The sequence below is a fragment of the Nuphar pumila genome, chromosome 10 (assembly GCF_984573655.1).
Source record: "Nuphar pumila chromosome 10, dmNupPumi1.hap1.1, whole genome shotgun sequence".
NCBI classification, from domain to species: domain Eukaryota; kingdom Viridiplantae; phylum Streptophyta; class Magnoliopsida; order Nymphaeales; family Nymphaeaceae; genus Nuphar; species Nuphar pumila.
The window spans coordinates 116435686-116457984 of record NC_143258.1 but is presented as its reverse complement, the minus strand read 5'-3'; the positions used below and the strand labels follow the sequence as shown (position 1 = coordinate 116457984).

The following is a 22299-nucleotide window of genomic DNA, read 5'->3' as shown; positions in this document are numbered from 1 at the left end:
ACTTCAACTACACCAAAAACAACTATCAGATCTGAATATGATCTGATTTAACATTACCATGTCAACCCACATGAACAGCAACCCACGTCAACACAAAGACCGCTGATCACCAGCACCCCAACGATATTAACAGCAGCAACTCACGACCCAGATATCCACCTGCTGTTGCAGCTTGCCAAATCACAACGATCCATCTTCAATAGATTTCCAAACTGCTCCCAGATTTGGCTTCAGATCTGAGTCACGACCTCTAGTCAACAGTCGTGACTAGGTCTGACTGCAGATCTGTCGCCAGGTCTGATCTTCACACAGAAGGACCGAACTCTGATCAGCAGCGAAGGATGTCGATCTCCTCCGACTATCCGATGAGATGTTGCTCGCAGGAAGATGATGCTGGAACTTAGGCACCCAAGGTCGCACGCTGCTCTGATACCATGTTGAAGGTAAGGTGAGAAGCGCAGAAACCGAGGTAGAGAGAAAAAGAAAGAGAGAGAGAGAGAGAGAGAGAGAGAGAGAGAGAGAGACGGCTGGAGAATAATAGAACTCCTTACTTCAATTAGGGCTAATCTCTATATTAAATAGAGATAGTCCAAAGAACAAAATTACACCCATGTCCCTCATTAAAGAATAAGATTCAAATAACCTCTAGTTTAGAAAAACTTATTAACTAAAAACATCTACTAAAAACATCTTAGTCTTCAACACCAATATTATTGGCATGCTCACTTTCTCAATCTTCAACTTTAGATTAATATTCTTGAATAGCTTTGGCCTTTTCTTCATCACTCAAGGCTTTTCCTTCATTTTTCTCCTTCTTGGTGAGCTTAAATTGTGGTTCCAGAATGATTCCACATACATATCCCCAAAGTTTCTTACCTTTGAGGTTGTTTTCCATAGCGGCCACCTATATTCTATAGTTTTTTCAATTCAATTTATATTACGACTCAAAGATGGTGTCCTACTTGAAAATCATACTTCATATTGTTAATTAATTGAATCTCTCACCTATCTTTTCGTCACTCGACTTGATATTGCTCATGATGTTCATGCGGCTAGCCAGTTTCAGCATGCTCTTACTACAGTACACATGACAACAGTAATGAGGATTGTGCGATATATTAAAAACACCATTTCAAAATTGTTTTTCTTATCCTCTTCCTCATCTCTTGATTTAACTCATTATACTGATGTTGATTGAGGAGGTAATCCAAATGATAGAATCTCAACTACTGTTTTTCCTATTTTTTAGGAGATTCGTTGATTTCTTAGAGGTGCGGGAAACAAAAAAAAGTATATCTATCCTCAACTGAAGCTAAATATCGAGCATTTGCTACTACAACAATGGAGGTTGTGTAGTTTACAAGTTCTCAGTGATGGGTATCATCATCTCAACACCATCGAAGATGTGCTGTAACAATAAAAATGCAATTTATATTGCGAGAAATCATACCTTTCACGAGCACACCAAGTATATTGAAATGGATTGTCATTATGTTTGTGATGAATATTTAAGAGGAACTATTACATTGTCATATGTCACCTCGGAGTATCAACTGACCGACTTCTGCACCAAAGCTCTTCCTACTCATTTTCTCTTTCTCCTTATCCAACTTTTGGTTATTTCTCCTGTAAAGTTTGAGGGGAGTGATATATATATATATAATTCTGTATTTCTTTTGTATTGCTCGATAGGGGCATTTTAGTCTTTTCACTATAGTTTTTAAGTACAGTGAAAAAACCAAAATGCCACTATTGGGCAATACAAAAGAAATATAAAATTTTATATATATATATATATATATATATATATATATATATATATATATATATATTTAACACTCCCCCTCAAACTTTACGGGGGAAAGAACCGTAAGTTTGCTAAGGAGAAAAAGAAAATGTGGAGTATGAAGAGCTTTGGTGAAGAAGTCGTCCAGTTGATATTCTGAGGTGGCATATGACAATATAATAGTTTCTCTTAAATATTCATCACGAATATAATGACAATCTATCTCAATATGCTTGGTATGTTCATAAAAAGTATGATTGCTCGCAATATAAATTACACTTTTATTGTCACAAAACATTTTCGATGGTGTTGAGATGATACCTATATCACTGAGAAGACTTGTAAGCCACACAATCTTCATTGTTATGGTAGCCATTGCTCGATATTCAGCTTCAGTTGAGGATAAATATACTTTTTGTTGTTTCTTACATGATCAATGTGGGTTTTCGTTAAGTATATATTGTCTTGATGACCTGTAGATAACTTTTCTTTGATGTTATTAAATCTGATTTTGTTATGAGATCCTGTCAGCGGTAATATATATATATATATATATATATATATATATATATATATATATATATATAAATCTGTTTTTGATGCAATACATGTGATGGAGTTTGATCAAACCTGAAAATGCATTGTTTTGGGTGCTGGTCAGACTTTAACATATGCAATTTATGAGTGTTGATCAGACCTGAATACACACTGTTTTGGGTGCTGATTTGACTAGAATACACGCGGTTCTGGATGTTAATCAAACCTGAATGTATACTGTTATGTTGTCTGCCATTAGAACTGAATTTATGCTGACATGTAAATTGTCATAAATGCTAAATTTATGTTGTGATATTGATTGTCATCAAACTTGAGCATACATTAATTTGTTGACTGTTATTGGATGATAATTATATACGTGTTGTTTGGCTGTCAGCAAAATCTGATTTCTTGGTCAAGTTGACTGATTATCGGCTGCATATATATTTGTTTTTGTGAACTGTTTGGGCAGCACAGTGTTGCACAACTGTGCATCACTGACTCGTTGTTTACAACATGTTGCTGTGTGTGTTTCTACAGCAGCAACATGCTGACGACAACATGCTACTGTGCACATTTTGTAGCAATGACATTGTTGACAACATGCTGTTGAACTAGCTTATGCTTTGAAAATTCATGTTGTTGCCGAGTCGGGTGATGTGTACAATCTAATCAGATTTGTGCATTGTTGGTGCACATGCAATCTGATCGGATTTGACATTGATTGTACATGTGTAATCTGATTAGATTGTCATGTGGTACGTTATGTTATGTGCATTATGATCAGATTTGATAGAATGTGTGCTTGTACATCCCAATTAGATTTGCAGTGTGTTGGGTATTATTTCTGAATAGTGTTATGTTCAGACCCTGGATGCTATATATATTTTGCATTTGATTGTGCATGTTTATGCATAAAATATTATGTTACAAATATACATATCATATGCATGAAAAATGAAAATTTTGAAGTTTGCATAAATATGATCATGTGCATGTTTGGATGTTATGCATGAGATAGATCATGATAATGTGTGTTGCATGCATCTCTTTGCATGCATATGCAATGACTTTATGTGCATTTATGTTGTGTGATTGAATCAACACTGTGGACATGTGAAACAAGTGTGTTGCATGTTTAGTAAAATTTTACAAAAAAGATGCATAAATTACTTTGAGATGTTTTTGTGGTTAGATGTGAAGCACTGTTGTCGTGTGGACCAGGAGCAGGTGTTGCTCAAATGTCGTTGATTTTAATTTATGCATTGTAAAATTTATTTCTAGAAATTATTGGTTTTCCAAAATTAATTGCACTGTTATATTATGCGGGCAAGACCCCGAAATTAGTTTTGCATGTTGATTTGCAAAACGATTCTTGTGTAAATAACCTGAATTTGTTTAAAAAGGTAAAAGAGACAAAAAAATGTAATTATTTTCTTCCTTGATGGCCCTTCCAGAGTATGAGAATCTTGGATGACGGTTTTGAGAAAACCGTGAAGATACTAAAACTTCGTGTGTGATTGTGCCCCTGAACCTGATATGGTGGTTCGCCTCCCGGCCACGATTTTAGGGAGATTTAGCCACTTTGCCTGGGGGTGTTGTTGTTGACTCAGTTGTAGCTATTGGTATACCAAAAAAGTAGCGTCAGTTGATGCTGATTTTCTTGATGTCCCGACATTAGATGTTGATTTCTAATGTTCCGATGAATGATGCTGATTCCTGATATCAGTCGAGGAATATGTGTGAAACCCAGTAATAAAATACAAATTGTGTGTTAAGCTACAATTGGGAACCTAACCTAGACTTCGGGAACTTGTGCCCGTTTTGAGTATTCACGAGTTTAAGGAAAAGTGAAAACTAAATTTGTGTGCATTTAATAGGGACATGCATATAAAAACAACTCTGATAAATAAATTAATAAGTTATTCATGCATTTGCATTAAATCATGCATATTTACTGTTCTGCGTTAGTTCATTCATTCATGCTTTTTCTGTTTTGCATGATATTTGTTGTTGCATAATACTTGTTTAAATGCTCGAATGATAAGTTGATTATAAAAATTATTGTTACGATATTCTTCTAAAATTATGCATGAATTTGGTTTATACTATTTCATTGTTGTTTAAATTTTTAGAAGAATTTGTACAAAGACCTTTGGTTCTTTCTCGTTTTCAAAACTGTTCAAGAAGATTCATGACATATATTGAGCCTAGGTAAGGCAATCCTCTTTAAATTAAGACTATATCAATTGTTTATGTGAACTTTTTTGTCAATTTCTTTATTATGAATGTATTCCCCAAGAGGCATGCACCTAGGGGAGAGGGGGGTTGGTGGGAACAGTAATGATAAAATATTAGCATTTTTTGACATGGAATGTCTGCAAATTCTAAAATCATCATTTTAGAGATTTTTAGTTTTTTAAATGTATTTATCATAACTTAAATTTTATCTGGGTTGGTTTGCAGGTATTGCCTAGTGTTTTTAGCCACTTAGGCTTGAAAAATATCAACAGCTAGAGGTTTAAAACCCCAATAAAACAGGGGAATACATACACATGCACAAGATATATTCCTTCTAGGAAGAAAAGCAATCGTGAGAGACCCATATTATACTTGATAATCATCGTCATCTACTTTAAATCTGTTGTATAACTTATTTATTTTTTCCACACTTAAATAGTCAGGTGGAGAAGAGGTGGAATATCGAAGGAGATGATATCCATTGTTTACTAAGTTTCATCTCCAATATGTCATTCTTCTTCATGATCATCTAAAAATGGCTAAAAATGTGAATTTTATTCTGACTATTTGCAGGAGTTCATTAGTAGATCACTTCTACATGAGGTTCTTTAGATTGGGTATTGATGTCAGGCAACCCTTGAGGTCCCTTGATCATCTAATTGCCCCTTCATGTTATAAAAATAGATGCTTATGACCTGTTTGGGAATTTATCTTCCACTGTCAGCCTCCTTGTTTCTTCTTTTTGCATCTTGATCACATTCCATGTGATATAGTAGTCCTTTTTCTACATAATTTTCTTCATGTGAAATGGTTCTTTCTTAACTGAAATATCAATAAATAAATAACTTGTTACAAGTTTAATCTACTGCATTATCAGTTTGTGCTACATTTGTTGTGTTTATGTAGCTTACTATAGTGTTGTGGCTCTTACTGAATAAAACTCCACGAACAGGCCAAAATCAAGGAGGCCATGCTTATTGAGAAGTTGAAGAAGTATGAAGTGCCTAAGCTTCAAGGTCCAACTGTTGAACCTGAAAAACTAACTGGCGAGGAGCGCTTTTATATGAAAAAAATAGCTCAGAAACAGTCTAATTATGTCCCAGTTGGTAGGAGAGGAGTATTTGGTGGTGTTATTCTTAACATGCATTTGCATTGGAAAAAGCATGAGACTTGTAAGGTCATCTGTAAGCCATGTAAACCTGGTCAAATACATTCATATGCAGAGGAGATAGCCAGATTAAGTGGTGGCACACCAATCCAAATTATTGGAAATGATACAATCATATTTTATCGAGGGAAGAATTATGCCCAACCAGAAATTATGTCACCCATTGATACACTATCAAAGAAAAAGGTATCTCTCTTGAGACTTCAGTATGTTGTCATCCGCTTTTGTTACTTCTGTAGACTAAAACACTGAATTTTAATATTCTCCATTCTGTGCACGGTATCATGACTCCTAATTGTAATCCCTTTGCTTGACATGCTGGCAAAAGATGGTGTAGAATTGGATGGTTTGGCTTAGTTTGCATTTGTTAATGAAATCTCCCTGTCAAGCCAATCATTCTTTTGTTTGATGATACAGCACATTGAAAATCTAGGCATCACCCTCTTGTATTTGAAGTGTTATGCATGGGTTGAATCAATCTACTGAATTTCGATTTATCTTCATTGTGATTATGCATACATGAATTTGTACTTGTACTGTAATGAGATGTCTCCATGAACGCAAAATCATAATGCCACTACGGGCAAAACTATGGTTGCCAGTTGAGGAAGCGGGAGCGGGAAGCGATACGGGAAGCGGGAGCGGGAAGCGAGGCACTTTCAAAATTTTAGGAAGCGGGGGACCACTTAGGACCGATTCGGGAAGTGTCTCGGAAGCGACCTAGGAAGCGTCTCGGAAGCGACCTAGGAAGCATCTCGGAAGCGAGGGGGAAGCGAAAAAAAAAATAAAAATAAAAAATACAAAAAAATTGAAAAAAATAGGGGAAGCGAGGGGGAAGCGTGATGGGAAGCGCGCTTCCCATTAAAGGGAAGCGCGTCCCCCATTAAAGGGAAACACGTCCCCCATTAAAGGGAAGCGTGCTTCCCAAAAAAGGGGGGACGCTTCCCCCCACGCTTCGGAAGCGCGACGTTTCGCGCTTCCGAAGCGTGCTTCCCCTTTTAGCTAGGCGCTTCCGGTAACCCTGGGCAAAACACATAAGCCACCAAGGGCACTCACAAAGGCACAAAGTGCACACAATAACAAGCCTCTAAGGGCACAAGGACGGTACAATATAAAAATAATATTTTATTAGTAATAAAATGCTCAAGAGAAGCATTGAATAACAAGGGGGAATAGTCCCCAATATATACACAAAGGAGGAAGAAGACTATAGCTGTTAGTTAAGCCTAACGGCTTGCTACCTAATGGCTAAAACACCCATTAAGGGCATTAACAATTAAAAAACAAATACAAATAAAAAGATTTACATGTTAACCTAAAAATACAATCTATAAAAAAGATATATACATGCTATCATATGGGGCCACTAGAATATGAGAACTGAAAGTATGAGAACAAGTGTGAACTGAGATTTTCATAGGTTTATTTTTTTTGTTTTTCTTAAGTCTGACCATACAGATGTGATCTACATGCTTAGTTTTAAAGGGACCGGCTCTTGAATCATCCGATTGCGATGCGTAAGTAGGAATTTTAATGTTTAAAAATGAATGGCTTAGAATTTTTGTAAATATTCAAGCATCCAAAAAAATATATGTTTTTTGAAAAAGCTTGATCAAACAATCAATTCCTAGCAGTGTTATCAAAAATGCGCCTTGAGGCGCAAAAGGCGCGCCTCACCTTGAGGTGAGGCTCTCTGTGCCCCAAGGCTCCAGCCTGAGGCGCAAAAAAAATAGAAGATTTTTTCATTTTATTTTTAATTAGTAAGTTTTTAATTAGTTTATTTTGCTTTTCTATTGCTTATTGGTTGTTGCTTGCTTTATAGGACATTATAAATCTTATATTTTTTTGTACTGGTTTGAGATTTTTTATTTTTTATTGGTTATTGGTTGTTACTTCATCAATAAAGCATTTCTTTATTTATTTGTATTTTTAGCTATTCTTTTATAATTTCTTTTAAGCTTTCAAAAAAAAATTGAGGCTTACGCTTTACGCCTCGCCTCAGTTTTTGGTGGAGCGCCTCGCTATGCCTCAACGCTTTTCACAACACTGATTCCTAGCAAATGGATCATGTTGAACACATCTATAGGGTCAGATCTCCAAAAAGAAAAAAGATCAGAAATATCTAGTTCACCCTTTAGTTCTCATTATTCTAGTGGCTCTTGTAATGAAACAAGAGTGCACAATTACAATGCCAACGAAGGGCTACACAAGTGCACAAATATAATATGGTCTCTAATAGACCGATGACAATCTCATAAAAGCGATATACAAAAGTATAAAATCCTCAAGAGCACAAAGCCCATAAGATCACACTAGAAAAAATATTTTATTAACACTTCAAATTCTTTAGAAAAGCATGGATTTACATAGAGAGGTGAGGCACTATTTATAGAGCCTCACATACCTTTAATGTGACCGTTGGGGGCTGTCCAACGACTAGTTGGATTGTCACCCCAATAGTCCTTTTGACTTTATAATAAAGAACAGAAAAATAAATAAACAAAAAGTCTTTAAGTCCCTAATGGATTGTAATAAAATACATATTATGAAATAACCAAAATACCCCTAATATACGTATATTGTATAAATATACGTTATCAGTTAGATATAAATATATATATAATATTTTAACACTCCCTTAAAATTTACAGTGAAATCACCGAAAGTTTGTTAAGAAGATACAAAAATCTTGGTAGAAGGAGAGCTTTGGTGAAGAAGTCCGCAATCTGAAATTTGGACTGAACATATGGGAAAGTAATTGTTCCCTTCAAATATTCTTCGCGAACATAGTAACAATCCATCTCAATATGTTTCGTCTGCTCATGAAATGTGTGATTGTTGGCTATATATATGGCGCTTTTGTTATCACAACATAGTTTTGAATGTTTTGAAACATCAACACCCATATCTGAAAGCAATGATCTCATCCATATAACCTCGGTAGTTGTAGTCATCGCTCTGTACTCAGCTTCCTGGAAGATAAAGACACTTCCTGTTGTTTTTGCATCACCAAGAAATAAGAGAATCACTTACAAACACACATAAACCTTTAATTAAGTGACGGTTATTGGGATCTCCTCCTAAGTCAGAATCAATATAAGCAATAAGGTTTAAAGATGATGAAGAGGATAAGAATAACCCTTTAAATATAGTTTTCTTGATGTATCAAACTATTCTTAATACTGCAGTCATGTGAAGCGATGTGGGTGCATGTTGAAACTAACTTGCAGTGTGTACTGCATGCGCAATGTCTGGCCTGGTAATAGATAGGTACATTAATGATATGATAAGTTGCCTGTAAGGAGTTGGATCATCTAATAATACTCTGTATTCAACTCTCATTTTTGCATTTATCACTTCAGGAGTATCAACATATTTTGTGTCAATAATTCCTGAACGCTCAACGATATTAGCTGTAAACTTGATTTGAGACAAAATGTACTCTCTTGGCAAGTAGGCTACTTCAATTCCTAAAAAGTATATCAAAAAACCAAGGTCAGTCATATCAAAAGATTTTTTAAGCATAACTTTAATTTCTTCAATTTCCTTTTGATCATTCCTAGTGATGATCATATCATCAACATACAAAAGGAGAATGATAAGTGAGATACCTATAAATCTTACAAAAAGAGTAGTGTTAGTGTAGCAAGATTTAAATCCAAGGTCTACCACAGTACCACTAAACCGATCATACCATGCTTTAGGGGTTTGTGTAAGCCCATATAAAGCTTTTGAAGACGAAGAACCATACCATTTTCAATAGTCAAACCAGGGGGATGATCCATGTAAACTTCTTCATTTAAATTTTCATTTAAGAATGTATTCTTAACGTCTAACTTATATATAGGCCATTTTTTAATGGATGCTATTGCAACTAGAGCCCTAACTGTGGTCATGCGAGCTACTGGGACAAATGTTTCCTCATAATTTGTTCCATATTCCTGAGAGAATCCTTTTGCAACTAATCTTACTTTATATTTTTTTTAGAGACCCGTCACTTTTTGTTTTAATTTTAAAAACCCATCTACACCATATTATCTTCTTTCCCTTAGGAAGAGGTTGAATTGCCCAAGTATAGGCCTTGTGTAATTCATCTAATTCTATTTTCATAGCTTTAACCCATTCTTTTATGTTTTTAGCTTCATGATATAAATGAATTGCTAAAAGATAAGTCCTATAGTTTGAAAAAAAAATATTCATAAGAGACAAATCTATTTGGAGGCCTATGCATTCGTTCAGATCTTCTAACACTTGTTTCTTCAACATTTGTTGATTGATTATATCTTTTAAAAACACATTGATGCTCCCTATTATCTCGTCTAGGGTATTGTAAGAGATTGTGAGTTGGTTCTCTTTCTTCACTTGAGTCATTAATAGTCTCAAAATTACCAATGTCATTATCATCAACAATTTCATTATTTGATTTAGGTAACAAATTAAATAAGAAGGCCTACTCGGATTCTTCCTTAGGTTTTGCAAGATAAAATCCATTTTCATTTTCAAGAAAAACAACATTTCTAGAAACATAAAGTTTATCATTTGTTTGATCATAACAATGATAGCCTTTTTTATTTTCTACATATCCAAGAAAAACACATTTTATAGCTTTAGGAGAGAGTTTGTTATATTTTCAAGAAGCACAAAACATTTACATCCAAATACCCTTAACCTTTTCATGTCGAGAAAATTTTTAAAAAGTTTTTCAATAGGAGATTTGTTTTTCAACGTTTTAGAAGACATTCTATTTATTAGATATACGGCGGTGAGGTCGGCTTCGGCCTATTTTTTTTTTTTTGAAATTTCTTTTGAAATAAGTAGGGTTCTAGTAGTTTCAACAATGTGACGTTGCTTTCTTTCTTAAATATCATTTTGTTGAGGGGTCCTAGCACAAGATCTTTGATGTATAATACCATGAATTTTTTGATATAATTGAAATTCATTTGAAAGAAACTCTCCTCTTGGGTCGGAGTGGAAGACTTTAATATTTGTTTCAAATTGATTTTTAACAATATTATGAAAGCTTTTAAAACACGAAAAAACTTTGGATTTGAGTTTAAGAAAGTATATCCAAGTATGTCTACTAAAATCATCTATGAACATAACTTAATATGAATAACCACATTAAAATCATCTATGAACGCAACTTAATATGAATAACCACATTTTGACATAATGGGAGCGGGACCCCATACATTTGAATGCACTAATTCAAAGATTTCATTAGTCAAGGAAGTTATAGATCCAAAGGGCATCATTTGCATTTTTTCAATTATAGAATCTTCACGTACAAAATCTTTATCCTTACAATTTTTTTCCAAAAATGTAAAATGAGATAATTTGGATATACTTGGGTGTCCTAATCTTTTATGCTAAAGATCTAAATTAATGTCTTTAACATGATAACAAAAAGAGTTTTGGGGTAAACATAAGGAATTCATATAGTAAAGATCTCCTCTTCTATGGTCCTGCCCAATCAAATTCCTTGACTGGAGATCTTGCACTCAACAAGCCTTAGATGAGAAAAATACTTTACACCTGTAATCGGAAATTTGAGATACCGAAAAAGGTTTAAATCTAATTTTAGAATAACCCTCACATTTAGAACAAAAAGGTTTTTGGAGATATTGTTGAGGTTTCCTATACTTTTAACTTTTAAATAAGTACCATTGGCGGTTGATACACATGAAAAATATGAATTAGTGCAATCGGATAAAAGAGACTCATTACTTTATGTATTTTTTTAATTTTGTAGAGCTTGTATATGTAATGAAATGAAAAGATACATAAATAAATGCTACTTATGGGCTTACTAACATACAAGAGTGTGTACAAACAAAGAACCTCTTATGGGCCAATACAAAACAATATCACAAAGCTACTTGTGGGCAAGAACACATAAAAAATCTAAATATATTTGTGAGGAGAATGCTTGAGACATGCATAACAAGATATGGGAAGAACCCATATTTATAGAGGGAATACAAGGCACATGGGGCTAGTCCCAACAACTAGGACTTTAGAAGAAGTGGCTTTAAGAATTTGTGAGATGGACTCTGCTATTTGGGCAATTGTCAAATCATTGAAGTTGCCTTCTTTCTTTGATCCTTGAGGTTCTTCACTTATGACGGCACTTTCTTGAACTTGGGACAATCTGGTCTTATATGCTCCGATTCCTTACAATGATGACAAATAATTTTAACTTTGTATCCTCCCCAATTATGTCTTTCTCCATTGAATTTTCTTTCAAAGTGAGGTGATTTATAAGTTTTTACAAAATTTATGGGTCTTGATATGGCAAAAACCTTATTATTAGTCTTCTGTATTCAAATTCTTGTTTCTTCTTGGCAAATTTGAGCAAGAGCCTCATTTATAGGAGACGAAGTCCTATGAAGCAAGGAGGACCTAACTTGCTCAAATTCTGGTCTGAGACCATAAAGAAAAGAGAAAAAGTTTTCTCTTTCAACTTGTAATTTTTTCATTTCAATAGTTGAACCTTCTCATTTTTGTTCTAACATAGCCAGTTCATCCCAAGTAGGAGATAAAATACCATCAAAGTCTCCTACACTTATCTCCTTGTTTGGTACTACGTACCTTGTTTTGAAGATAATATAGCCTAGCCATATCCTTTTGGATGAAGGTGCTCTTTAGTATAATCCATGCATCACATGCCCTTTTAAATTTGATGATGTTTGTGGCAATTTTGAACTCCATGGTATTCATGAACCATGATAGAATTTGAGCATTGCTAGCTTCCCAATCCTTCAACTTGTTTTGATATTCTTGCAAAGCTTTCTATTTTTCTTCTTCGGATAGAGCTTTGATTTGATCTCCTTCTCTACTTGTCAATTTAAGTTGAGGTTCATTAGTGGTTTCACTAACAAAACCCCAAAGTTTTTTACCTTTGATGTGATTCTTCGTAGCGGTCGCCCACATCAAATAATTGTTTTCGTTGAGCCTGTAAAAGATGACGGAGGCAAAATCTCTTTCTCCCATAATGAAGAAGACTTGTGTAGAAAGAGGGGATGAGTTGAAGAGCACCACCTCAAGGAGAGCAATCACAAGATAACTTTCACTACTCAAGAGCCTAGCTCTGATAGCATGTAATGAAACAAGAGTTCACAATTACAATGCCAATGAAGGGTTAAACAAGTGCACACATATAATATGGTCTTTAATGGACCAATGACAATCTCATAAAAGAGATACACAAAAGTATGAAATCTTCCGGAGCACAAAGGCACAAAGCCCACAAGAGCACAATAGAAAAAAATATTGTATGAACACTTCAAATGCTTTAGAAAAGCATGAGTTTACCTAGAGAGGCTCATACCATTAAGGGAATCCATAGAGTCAGTCCAACGACTAGTTGGACTGTTACACCAACAGTCCATTTGACTTTACAATAAAATAAAAATAAATAAACAAAAAAGACCTTTCAATCCCTAATGGATTGTACTAAAATACATATTATGAAATGTCCAAAATACCCCTAATATATGTATATTGTATAAATATACGTATATCAGTTAGGTATAAATATATACACAATATTTTAAAAGCTCTAGCATATACCGTGCAACCAAGTGAAGGTGCAACATCTATAACCAATGATGATCGGGAAGCATTCTTTCTCTAACGATCGAAATTTTTATCGATCAGGCTCTACATATTGCGTTTTTATCATTTATTTAGTAATCCATATTCTTTTCTTTGATAAGGAATGGTGGGGAGTTACCCCGGATTATATTAATAATGAACTGAAAACATTACAGACGATCTCCCCAAGAAGGAAGTCAATCCGGAGGCTTATCCTTCCAATACAATGAATCACATGAGCGCAAATAAGAAAGAATATACCCCATGACCAATAACAGCACTTTACAAAAGCAAGAAGAAATATGAAAATATTTAGAAAATGACACAGCAACAGGAGGGGCCAGGCGTCCTTCGGAAGCTGTTGCAAGTACCCTGCACCAGCGAGGATTGTTTGAAATAACATGTACCTTGGTCCCTTCCGGAAAATCAAGAAACCGATCACAGCTAACTGCCTCAATCATGTGATTATCTTGCATATGCTTAAAACCCCCAGCCAAGTAAAACTTGTCATTGTCATATGCAGCAAAAGAGATAAGGTCCATGCCTCTGAAGTGCGTAGATCCAAACCTGAATATGGTCGCACGCTCATCCCCCATCCAAAAAGGGTTCATAATAATCCCAATGCGAGAACAAATCTGAACTGTTCTCCTCAAATCCTCAGGCCAATCAAGAGCAAGAAATTGGTCCGCACATTCTGCCCAAATAAGATCAGCAGCAGCTTCCCTTCCCAGCACATCTCCTTCATGATATGCCTTATTCCTCAAAAACCAAACCTTCCATAAGACAATATGGAAGACGATATCCCAGCATTTCTTTAACCAAGATTCTGAAAATTGTTTAGATTTCCACCGAATAAGTTCCTGGACAATTCTAGACTGAGGTCTTCTATTTATCTGATTTTTTTGCATATAGAACGTCATATTTAGTTATAGTGCCCTTTATGTACTTGACAATTTGCATTATGACACTCGTGTGAACAATTGTGGGTGAGTGTTTAGATTGACTTGCACCGTGGACAACATGAGATATGTCTGGATGAGTAATGATCAAATATGTAAGGGAACCAATTAGATGATGATAAGGTGTGGGATCTTTTAATGGAGTTCCTTGTTTGACTCTTATTTTATCATTGATAAGCTCAAGAGTGTCAACCCTTTTGTCTTTAGTAATTCTTGATCTAGCAATAATATCGGTTGCCAATTTCATTTGAGACAAAAAATATCCTCTTGTGAGATAAGCCACTTTAATACCTATGAAATATCTCAAAAAACCAAGGTTTGACATATCAAAATTTTCTTTAAGTATGGTTGTAATATTTTCAACTCCCTTCTTGCCACTTTCTGTAATAATCATATCATCTACATACAAAGTCAAAAGGACTATATCGGCACCTGTAGACTTAACAAAAAGTACAGTTTTAGTATAACAAGATATGTATTCGAGATCAAATATGACCTTACTAAATCTATCATATGAGGCCTTTGGAACCTGCTTAAGACTGTATAAAGCCTTGCGAAGGTAAAACACTTTCCCTTTTTCAATTTTGAGACTTAGAGGAGGATCTATGTACATTTCTTAACTAAGATCTCCATTAAGAAAAATATTCTTAATATCAAGTTGGTAAGCTTCCCTGACTGACGATCTTGCACCCTACAACCCTTAGATGAGAAGGAAATCTCACATCCATGAAATATTTAAGAAACTGAAAGTAAGTTCAAATTTAGTTTAGAAATAACTCTAACTTTTAGAACAAAAAAAAATTAGAATCTTAAAAACTCTTTCTAAATTTCTAATGTCTTTAATTTTCAAACATATTTCATCGACGATAGAAACACTAGAAAAATATGAGTTGGTGCAACAATTGGATAAAAGGGACTCATTAGAAATCATGTAAAAAGAGGCTTATGACTTCAAAAAATATTGGAGTATCTTTGTCAATTGGGAAATTGACATATCCTTGAGATCACCATTCTTTTTGTTTACTCCATCTCCCTTCTTAGTAGAGTTATCTCCAACGGAAGCCACCTTTTTCTTTAACTTTGGACACTCCATCTTAATGTGCCCTAGTTTATTAAAAAAATGAAAAATAAATTTTCTTGATGCTCGATTGTTTTGTCTCCCAAAGTGCGGAGGCACATGCCAAGATAAGTCTCTTGGCAAATTTCCCCAAGGGCTTTATTGAGAGGAGGATATGAGAAACAATAAAAAAGTGATGACTTGTTCAAACTCAAGGTGAAGACCATGGAGAAATTGACCAAGGTTATAAGTATCGTATCATAATCCATATCAGTCGGGCCCAAAGTAAGATACATATCGTAAACAATCATAAATTTCACTAAAAATTCTTTAAAATCTAATAAAAAAATCACATAATACAAGAACACAATTTATTTATGTAATAAGATTAACTAAACATAGATATGTTCTTAAACATTAAACAACCACGCATCTACACCACAAATACAGTCGGTTAAGACAAAATAATAATACATTCAAAGCCAAAAGGTTTTCATAACTTATTACAAAAGTTAAAGTTACATTTTTTAGTTACAAAATGCCATGCTAAGGGAAAAGGCATGCATGCTAGAGTTCAATAACATATCTCTATATATAAAAGTCATCTTCAGTGTCAAACTTCAACTCAATGATTTTCTTCATTTATTGCATCGTTTATTGGCTTGAGAAGATGATGGGTCATATTTATCTTCTAAATCAGGGACTACCTCTAGCAAATTTTCTCCTGCAAATGTTGCATGTACTCGTGCATTTCTTTTATCAACTTCTATAAGACTAGTAAGAAGCTCAACATAAATATCAGTAGGAATGTGATGTGTACATAATTTCCTGGTGGAGTTGCTATGCCCCACAACATGGCATTTAAATCTATACAATCCTCCATTTATTACAAAACCACAAAAGTTACACTTCACTATTCTTTTTAAACACATCTCCAAGTTAACTAGTATAAAATATTTCAATGCAGGATCCTTTGAGAGGCATCCTCCGAGACCTCCACCCTCCATCGACCTCCTAGAGCAAGAATTACTAAATCTAATTACTATAAAGATGTAAAACAATGCTTAATAAAACATTTAGGGACAAATTTTGAGTTCTAAAGGCACAAAAAATGGGATTAAGGGTAACTAAAAGTGAAGTAATATCTTCTAAAAATATCAAAAAAAGAAAGGAACTTACACTCATTCAACTTAAATCGTACACAAATGAAATAAAAAACGAAGAGTGTTTACCTTATCTCACTTCCTTGAGTTATAATTGGGTGAAAATACATTCTTAATTTCTTACTTGAGCAAACCGCAAAAGTCCTCTCCATTGCGCACGGATCGGCCCCCAAATCGCACTCACGACTCCTAGGGTGTGTGAATACTCCTCTAATGGCCTCTACACAAATGAGGGAGTCGGCCCTCAAGAGGTCTTTAAAACCCCAAAAGAAAAAATTACAATTCGGCTCTTTTTAATGTGTGCCAAAGGTGTATCGTATAATACACCCTGTATCGTATGATGATACGATACAGGGTTGTATCGTGGTATGCATATGATGCAGATACGAGACACACTCTTTCGCCATACAAGTGTGTATTTAATCGTTATTTATCATATCATACGATACGATACCTATAACATTGATTGGAACAATTGCTCCTCAATTTATCTTTGCCTCATTCAATGGCCGATCCTTCTCATTTTGGTTCAAGAAGGATCAACTAATCTCACAAAGGGGATAAAGCATTTAAATAATCACATATACTCTTGTCACCTTGCTTGGTAGCACGAATTTTGTCTTGCAAGTAGTATCATCAAGCCAAATCTTTTTTCGTATAATTTCCTTTAAGGAAATCCATGTCTCACTCGCCTTTTTGAACTTAGTAATATTGACATAAATGTTGAGCTCGATATTGTTTATGAACCAAACTATTATCTTGGCATCCTCGCTCTTTCAATCTACCATCTTCAATTGATACTCTGGAATAGATTTCTCTCTTTTATTGCCATTAAGTGCTTTAATTTGGTCTTCCTCCTTGGTAAGCTTGAGTTGAGGCTCCAAAATAGAACCACTAACGTACCCTCGGTGCTTTTTTCCCTTGAGGTGGTTTTCATAGCGGTGGCCCACATCAAGTAGTTTGATCCATTGAGTTTGAAGGAAAGTTCAATCTTAGATTTATTTTCGGCCATGATAAGAGATAGAGCAAGCTAAAAAGAGTTGATGCTATGGATCACGATCTGCGAACCAAATAAGGTGGAGAGCTTTAGCACACATGAACCACAAACCATGATCAAAGAGAGACACCTCAAAAGACGAACCATTCAAGAGAATGGATCAAAGTGCCAATGACTATGATACGATGTAATGAGATGACTCTAAGAATGCATAATTACAATGCCACTATGGGCAAAAACACATAAGCCACCAAGGGCACTCACAAAAGCACAAAATGTACACAATCACAAGCCACTAAGGGCACAAGGCACAGTATAAAAATAATATTTTATTATAGGTAAAATACTCAGGAAAGCATTGCATAACAAAGGGAAATAGTCCCCAATAAATACACAAAGGAGAAAGAAGACTAGCCATTAGGGTAGCCTAACAGCTAGCCACCTAATGATTAAAATGCCCTCTAATGGCATTAAAAATACAAAAAACAACAAAGATTTATGTATTAACCTAAAAATACAATCTATATATATACACTATATATATATATATCCTAATAGGTACTTGAAGGTAACCATTAAAATCTGTGTTCAAAACTTTTAGCTAATACAACATTTGAATGCATTCTATCGATTCATTCCTTGGACAGTGACCACAACATGAGCCAGTGAAAAGCAGTCTTTAGTCTTCTACTTGAATTCTCAGGCTGTGTTATGGATTGATTGCTGGTGGAATTGGGATGTTAAGAGTTTCCTTTTTCTTGTATTTTTGCTTTACTAATTTAGCCAATTTACATTACAGTATCTCATAAATCCAATTTTCCGTGTTCTGCTCCATAAAATTCCATCATCTACCAATTTCTTGTTTGCACTTCTTGCATGTTCGGGTTAAATAGGATCACTTTAATTAATTGGTTTTTATCATTTGTCCGCTAATTTTTTTTCATTGTCTTTTGGCTTCTAGGCATTGGAAAAATCAAAATATGAGCAATCCCTAGAATCAGTGAGGCGGTTTATTGCAATATCAGAAAAGGAATTAGAACTTTACTACCGGCATGTTGCACTCTATGGTGATCCATCTTGTCGTGACTCATACTCAAGATCTGTATTCCAAAAACACTGCAGTGGACCACAAAATCTTGGATATTCTGAAGCTAGAATCGTTAAGTCAATGAATGATGGTACTTCTACCGACATCTCTTACACAGAAACTGACACTGAGATTGAAGAAGGTAATTGGGTTTTCTGAAAAGGCTACCTCAGAAATTTAGTCCTGAAAGTAGTTAATCTAGCTACATCTGTTAACTAGAATTGCAATTAAGATTTCATATTTAGAATCATAAAAAATCCTTTAGATATTCTCCTCTTAGCTTTTTGAATCGCTATTAGTTTCATGCAGGAGACAAAAGATGCATATGTTCTAAATGCAATGATGCAACTTGTTCAACAATGGATGCCAACTTCATTAATATCCAATGTGTGTTTTGCCTTTCATTTAGGAAAATTACTGAGGATGAGGTTGTTCTCACCCTCTTAATGGAAAAGAAGAAATATCTATATGTTTATGTGCATGTATGTATATGTAACTATATCTAATTTAAATCAATATTGACTTCAGTAATTTGAATGTCCAACGTAGACATGTCCAATATTGACTTCATATACAGACATACGAGACTGCAGAAACATATACAGATGTGGCACACACTCAAATAAAAAAAGAAGGGTTCAGTTGAATGGGCATACGCTATGTCACATAGGTGCAGGTGCGGGTACGGGTGCGGATGCTGCGATGCGGCACTTTAAAAAAATTTGGGTGTGGGGGTGCGGGGAGGATATATATATAATTTTTAACAATTTTAAGTTAACACTACGACTACGTGTATTTGTGTGCATATATATATATATATATATATATATATATATATATAAATATGGACCTGATTAGGGTTAACTGAATCTACTTTTGGATTGAAATGGACCTCAGTGTGGTTGACTTCACCTAACACAAAGGTGTGAGATTCTTCCCTGGAATCTGTTTTGTGAGAAAAGAAAAGAAGAGGAGAAGAGAGGCTGCGGCTGTCACGATTTCAATAATGAAATCGTGACCTAGAACCTGTATTTAAAAGTTTTGATATACAATATGGGTCCGGGTCTGTTATAATATCCAGACCCGGTATAATGTTCAGACCCACTACATGGTACATTCAGTATACAAAATACTACTTTTTCACCTCCCCTCAAGTTAATCATGGTTTTGAACCATGAACAACTTGCCTTTAAGCATCCAAAAACGATCTTTTGTTAAGCCCTTTGTAAATATGCCTGCTACTTGTCTTTCAGTATTAACAAATTCAGGCTCGATCTCTTTTTCTTCAATCTTTTGTCTTACAAAATGTTGGTCGATCTCAATATGTTTAGCACGACTGTGATGTACTGGATTGAATGACATGTTGAGAGCACTTTGATTGTCACACGGTAAGGTAGGTCGAGAGATCGTTTCTCCTGCTTCAGTTAGTAAATGCCTGATCCATGTAACTTCGGCAGTAGCAGCAACCATGGATCTATACTCGACCTCAGTGCTTGATCTAGCGACGACCTTTTATTTTCTACTACTCCAAAAGACTAAGTTTCTTCCAATGAAGACACAATATCCTGATGTAGACCTTCGTTCATCTGGATCCCCTGCCCAGTCTGCATCACAATATACAGTAAGCTCACACATATCCTTGCCAGATGATTTTGGAGAATATATCAACCCATCCTCAATTGTTTCTTTCAGATATCTGAGTATCCTTTTAACCGCCTCCATATGTCCAGTACGTGGTGCATGCATAAACTGAGACACTTGATTGACTGAATAAACAATATCAGGTCGAGTGAATGTGAGATACTGTAACATCCCTATTAGACTGCGATACCTGGTGGGATCCTCACACATGTCTTCATCATGAGTACTTACTTTTTGGTGGAGCACACTTGGAGTTTCTAGAGGTTTGCAGTCTTTCATACCTGCCTTGTCGAGAACGCCTATCGTATACTTGTACTGAGTGAGAGTCAAGCCATCAGCTCGGCTATCGACTTCTATCCCAAGAAAATAACGCAAGGCACCAAGATCTTTTATTTTGAACCTTTGACCTAATAGGTTTTTCACTTCTTGGATGTGATCTCCAGAGTTTCTTGTGATGACAATATCATCCACATAGATTAGTAATAGGGTGATCACATTTTGTCTTTTAAAAATGAATAATGAGTGATCCAGTAAAGAGCGTGAGAATCCATGCTTTTGAATCTCAAGTGAGAAGCTGTCAAACCAAGAACGAGATGCTTGTTTTAGGCCATAGATAGCTCTTTTTAGCCTGCATACATGTGTTTTATAATCTTGCTCGTGATATCTAGGTGGTTGTTCCATGTAAGCTTCTTCCTTCAAATCCCCATGCAAGAATGCATTTTTTACATCAAATTGACTCAGCTTCTATCCATATTCAACAACCAAGGAAAGAATAATTCAAATCGTTTTCATTCTCATCGATGGGCTAAGGGTCTCATCATAGTCTTGCCCTGCTTCTTGGGTGAACCCTTTTGCCACCAGTCTTGCCTTGTATTGTTCAATGGTCCCATCTGGTTTATACTTTATTTTGTAGACCCATTTGCATCCGACAACATTTTTGTTAGGTGGTCTCGGAACAATTTTCCAGGTTCCACATTCATGCAAGGCTTGCATTTCATTATTTATGGCTTCTACCCATTTGGTAGAAGTGGCTGCTTGATAGTACATAATAGGTTCATCTTCTTTATTGATGGCAGTTAAAAAGAGCTGAAATCCAAATAAGAAGTTGTTATAGCTGACTCACTTATCAATAGGATGTCGCATGCGATTGGATCTTCTGACCTCAAGAATATGAGAGGAAGTGGGTGCAGCTACTGAGGCGTGATTTAAAAGGCCTGACGCGGTCGTTCTTTGTCTAGTATAGGAAATGCCCTTGTATCTGCCTGGTACCTATGATGGTACTTCTTCTCCATTCTATGGTCTCGATGCACGAATAGTCTCAAACCTTTCTTCTTTCGGTTGCACGTAATCTAGAGAACAGACTTCATTGGGACTAGCAAAAAGTTCTGAGTTCAGCCAAGGATGATAAATTTCGGTTGTGGTAGATGGCATATCCGCTGTGCCAGCTTTGTGATCAAAATTTTGTTCATCAAAGACAACATTTCTTGAGATTCTGATACGTCTGTGAGCGGGATCATAACACCTATATCCTTTGTAGTCGTCTGCATATCCCACAAATCTACACTTCTGAGTCTTGTCCTGAAACTTGTTTCTCAAAGACCGATCAATGTGCACATAACAAACACATCCGAAGGCACGTAAATCATGATAACTAGGATGAACCCCAAAACATGAGACTCATTTTTTCAAAACAACTATAGGCAATCTATTTATCACATGTACGACAAAATGAAAGACTTCTGTCCACAGATGGATGAGAAGATTACTGTCATGGCACATACTCATTGCACTTTCGACGATATGCCTGTGTTTTCACTCAACCATCCCATTTTGTTTGAGGTGTGTGTGGACAAGACACCCTTCTTTCTATCCCATTATTTTGAAGAAAAGAAATAAAGTCACTAGATGAGAACTCCCCTCCTCCATCACATTGGAAAAATTGGATGGACTCAGAGAATTGATTTTTTTACTAAGGAAAGGAAGTTTTGAAACAAAAGAAAAACTTCTGACTTATTTTTTATGAAATATATCCAGGTGTATCGAGAGTAGCTATCAACAAAAATTAAG

At 35.3% G+C, this 22299-nt stretch overlaps 1 protein-coding gene across 8 annotated transcripts in view; it reads left to right on the top strand.

Moving 5' to 3' along the window:
• Positions 1-22299, top strand: part of LOC149828029 (RNA-binding CRS1 / YhbY (CRM) domain protein) — a 72407-nt gene that overhangs the window by 31059 nt on the left and 19049 nt on the right. For all 8 annotated transcript variants that reach the window (XM_090019818.1, XM_090019819.1, XM_090019817.1 and 5 more), the window contains 2 exons: positions 5517-5918; positions 18466-18733. In XM_090019818.1, coding sequence (XP_089875944.1) covers positions 5517-5918; positions 18466-18733 — 670 coding nt within the window. The remainder of the gene's footprint in view (positions 1-5516; positions 5919-18465; positions 18734-22299) is intronic.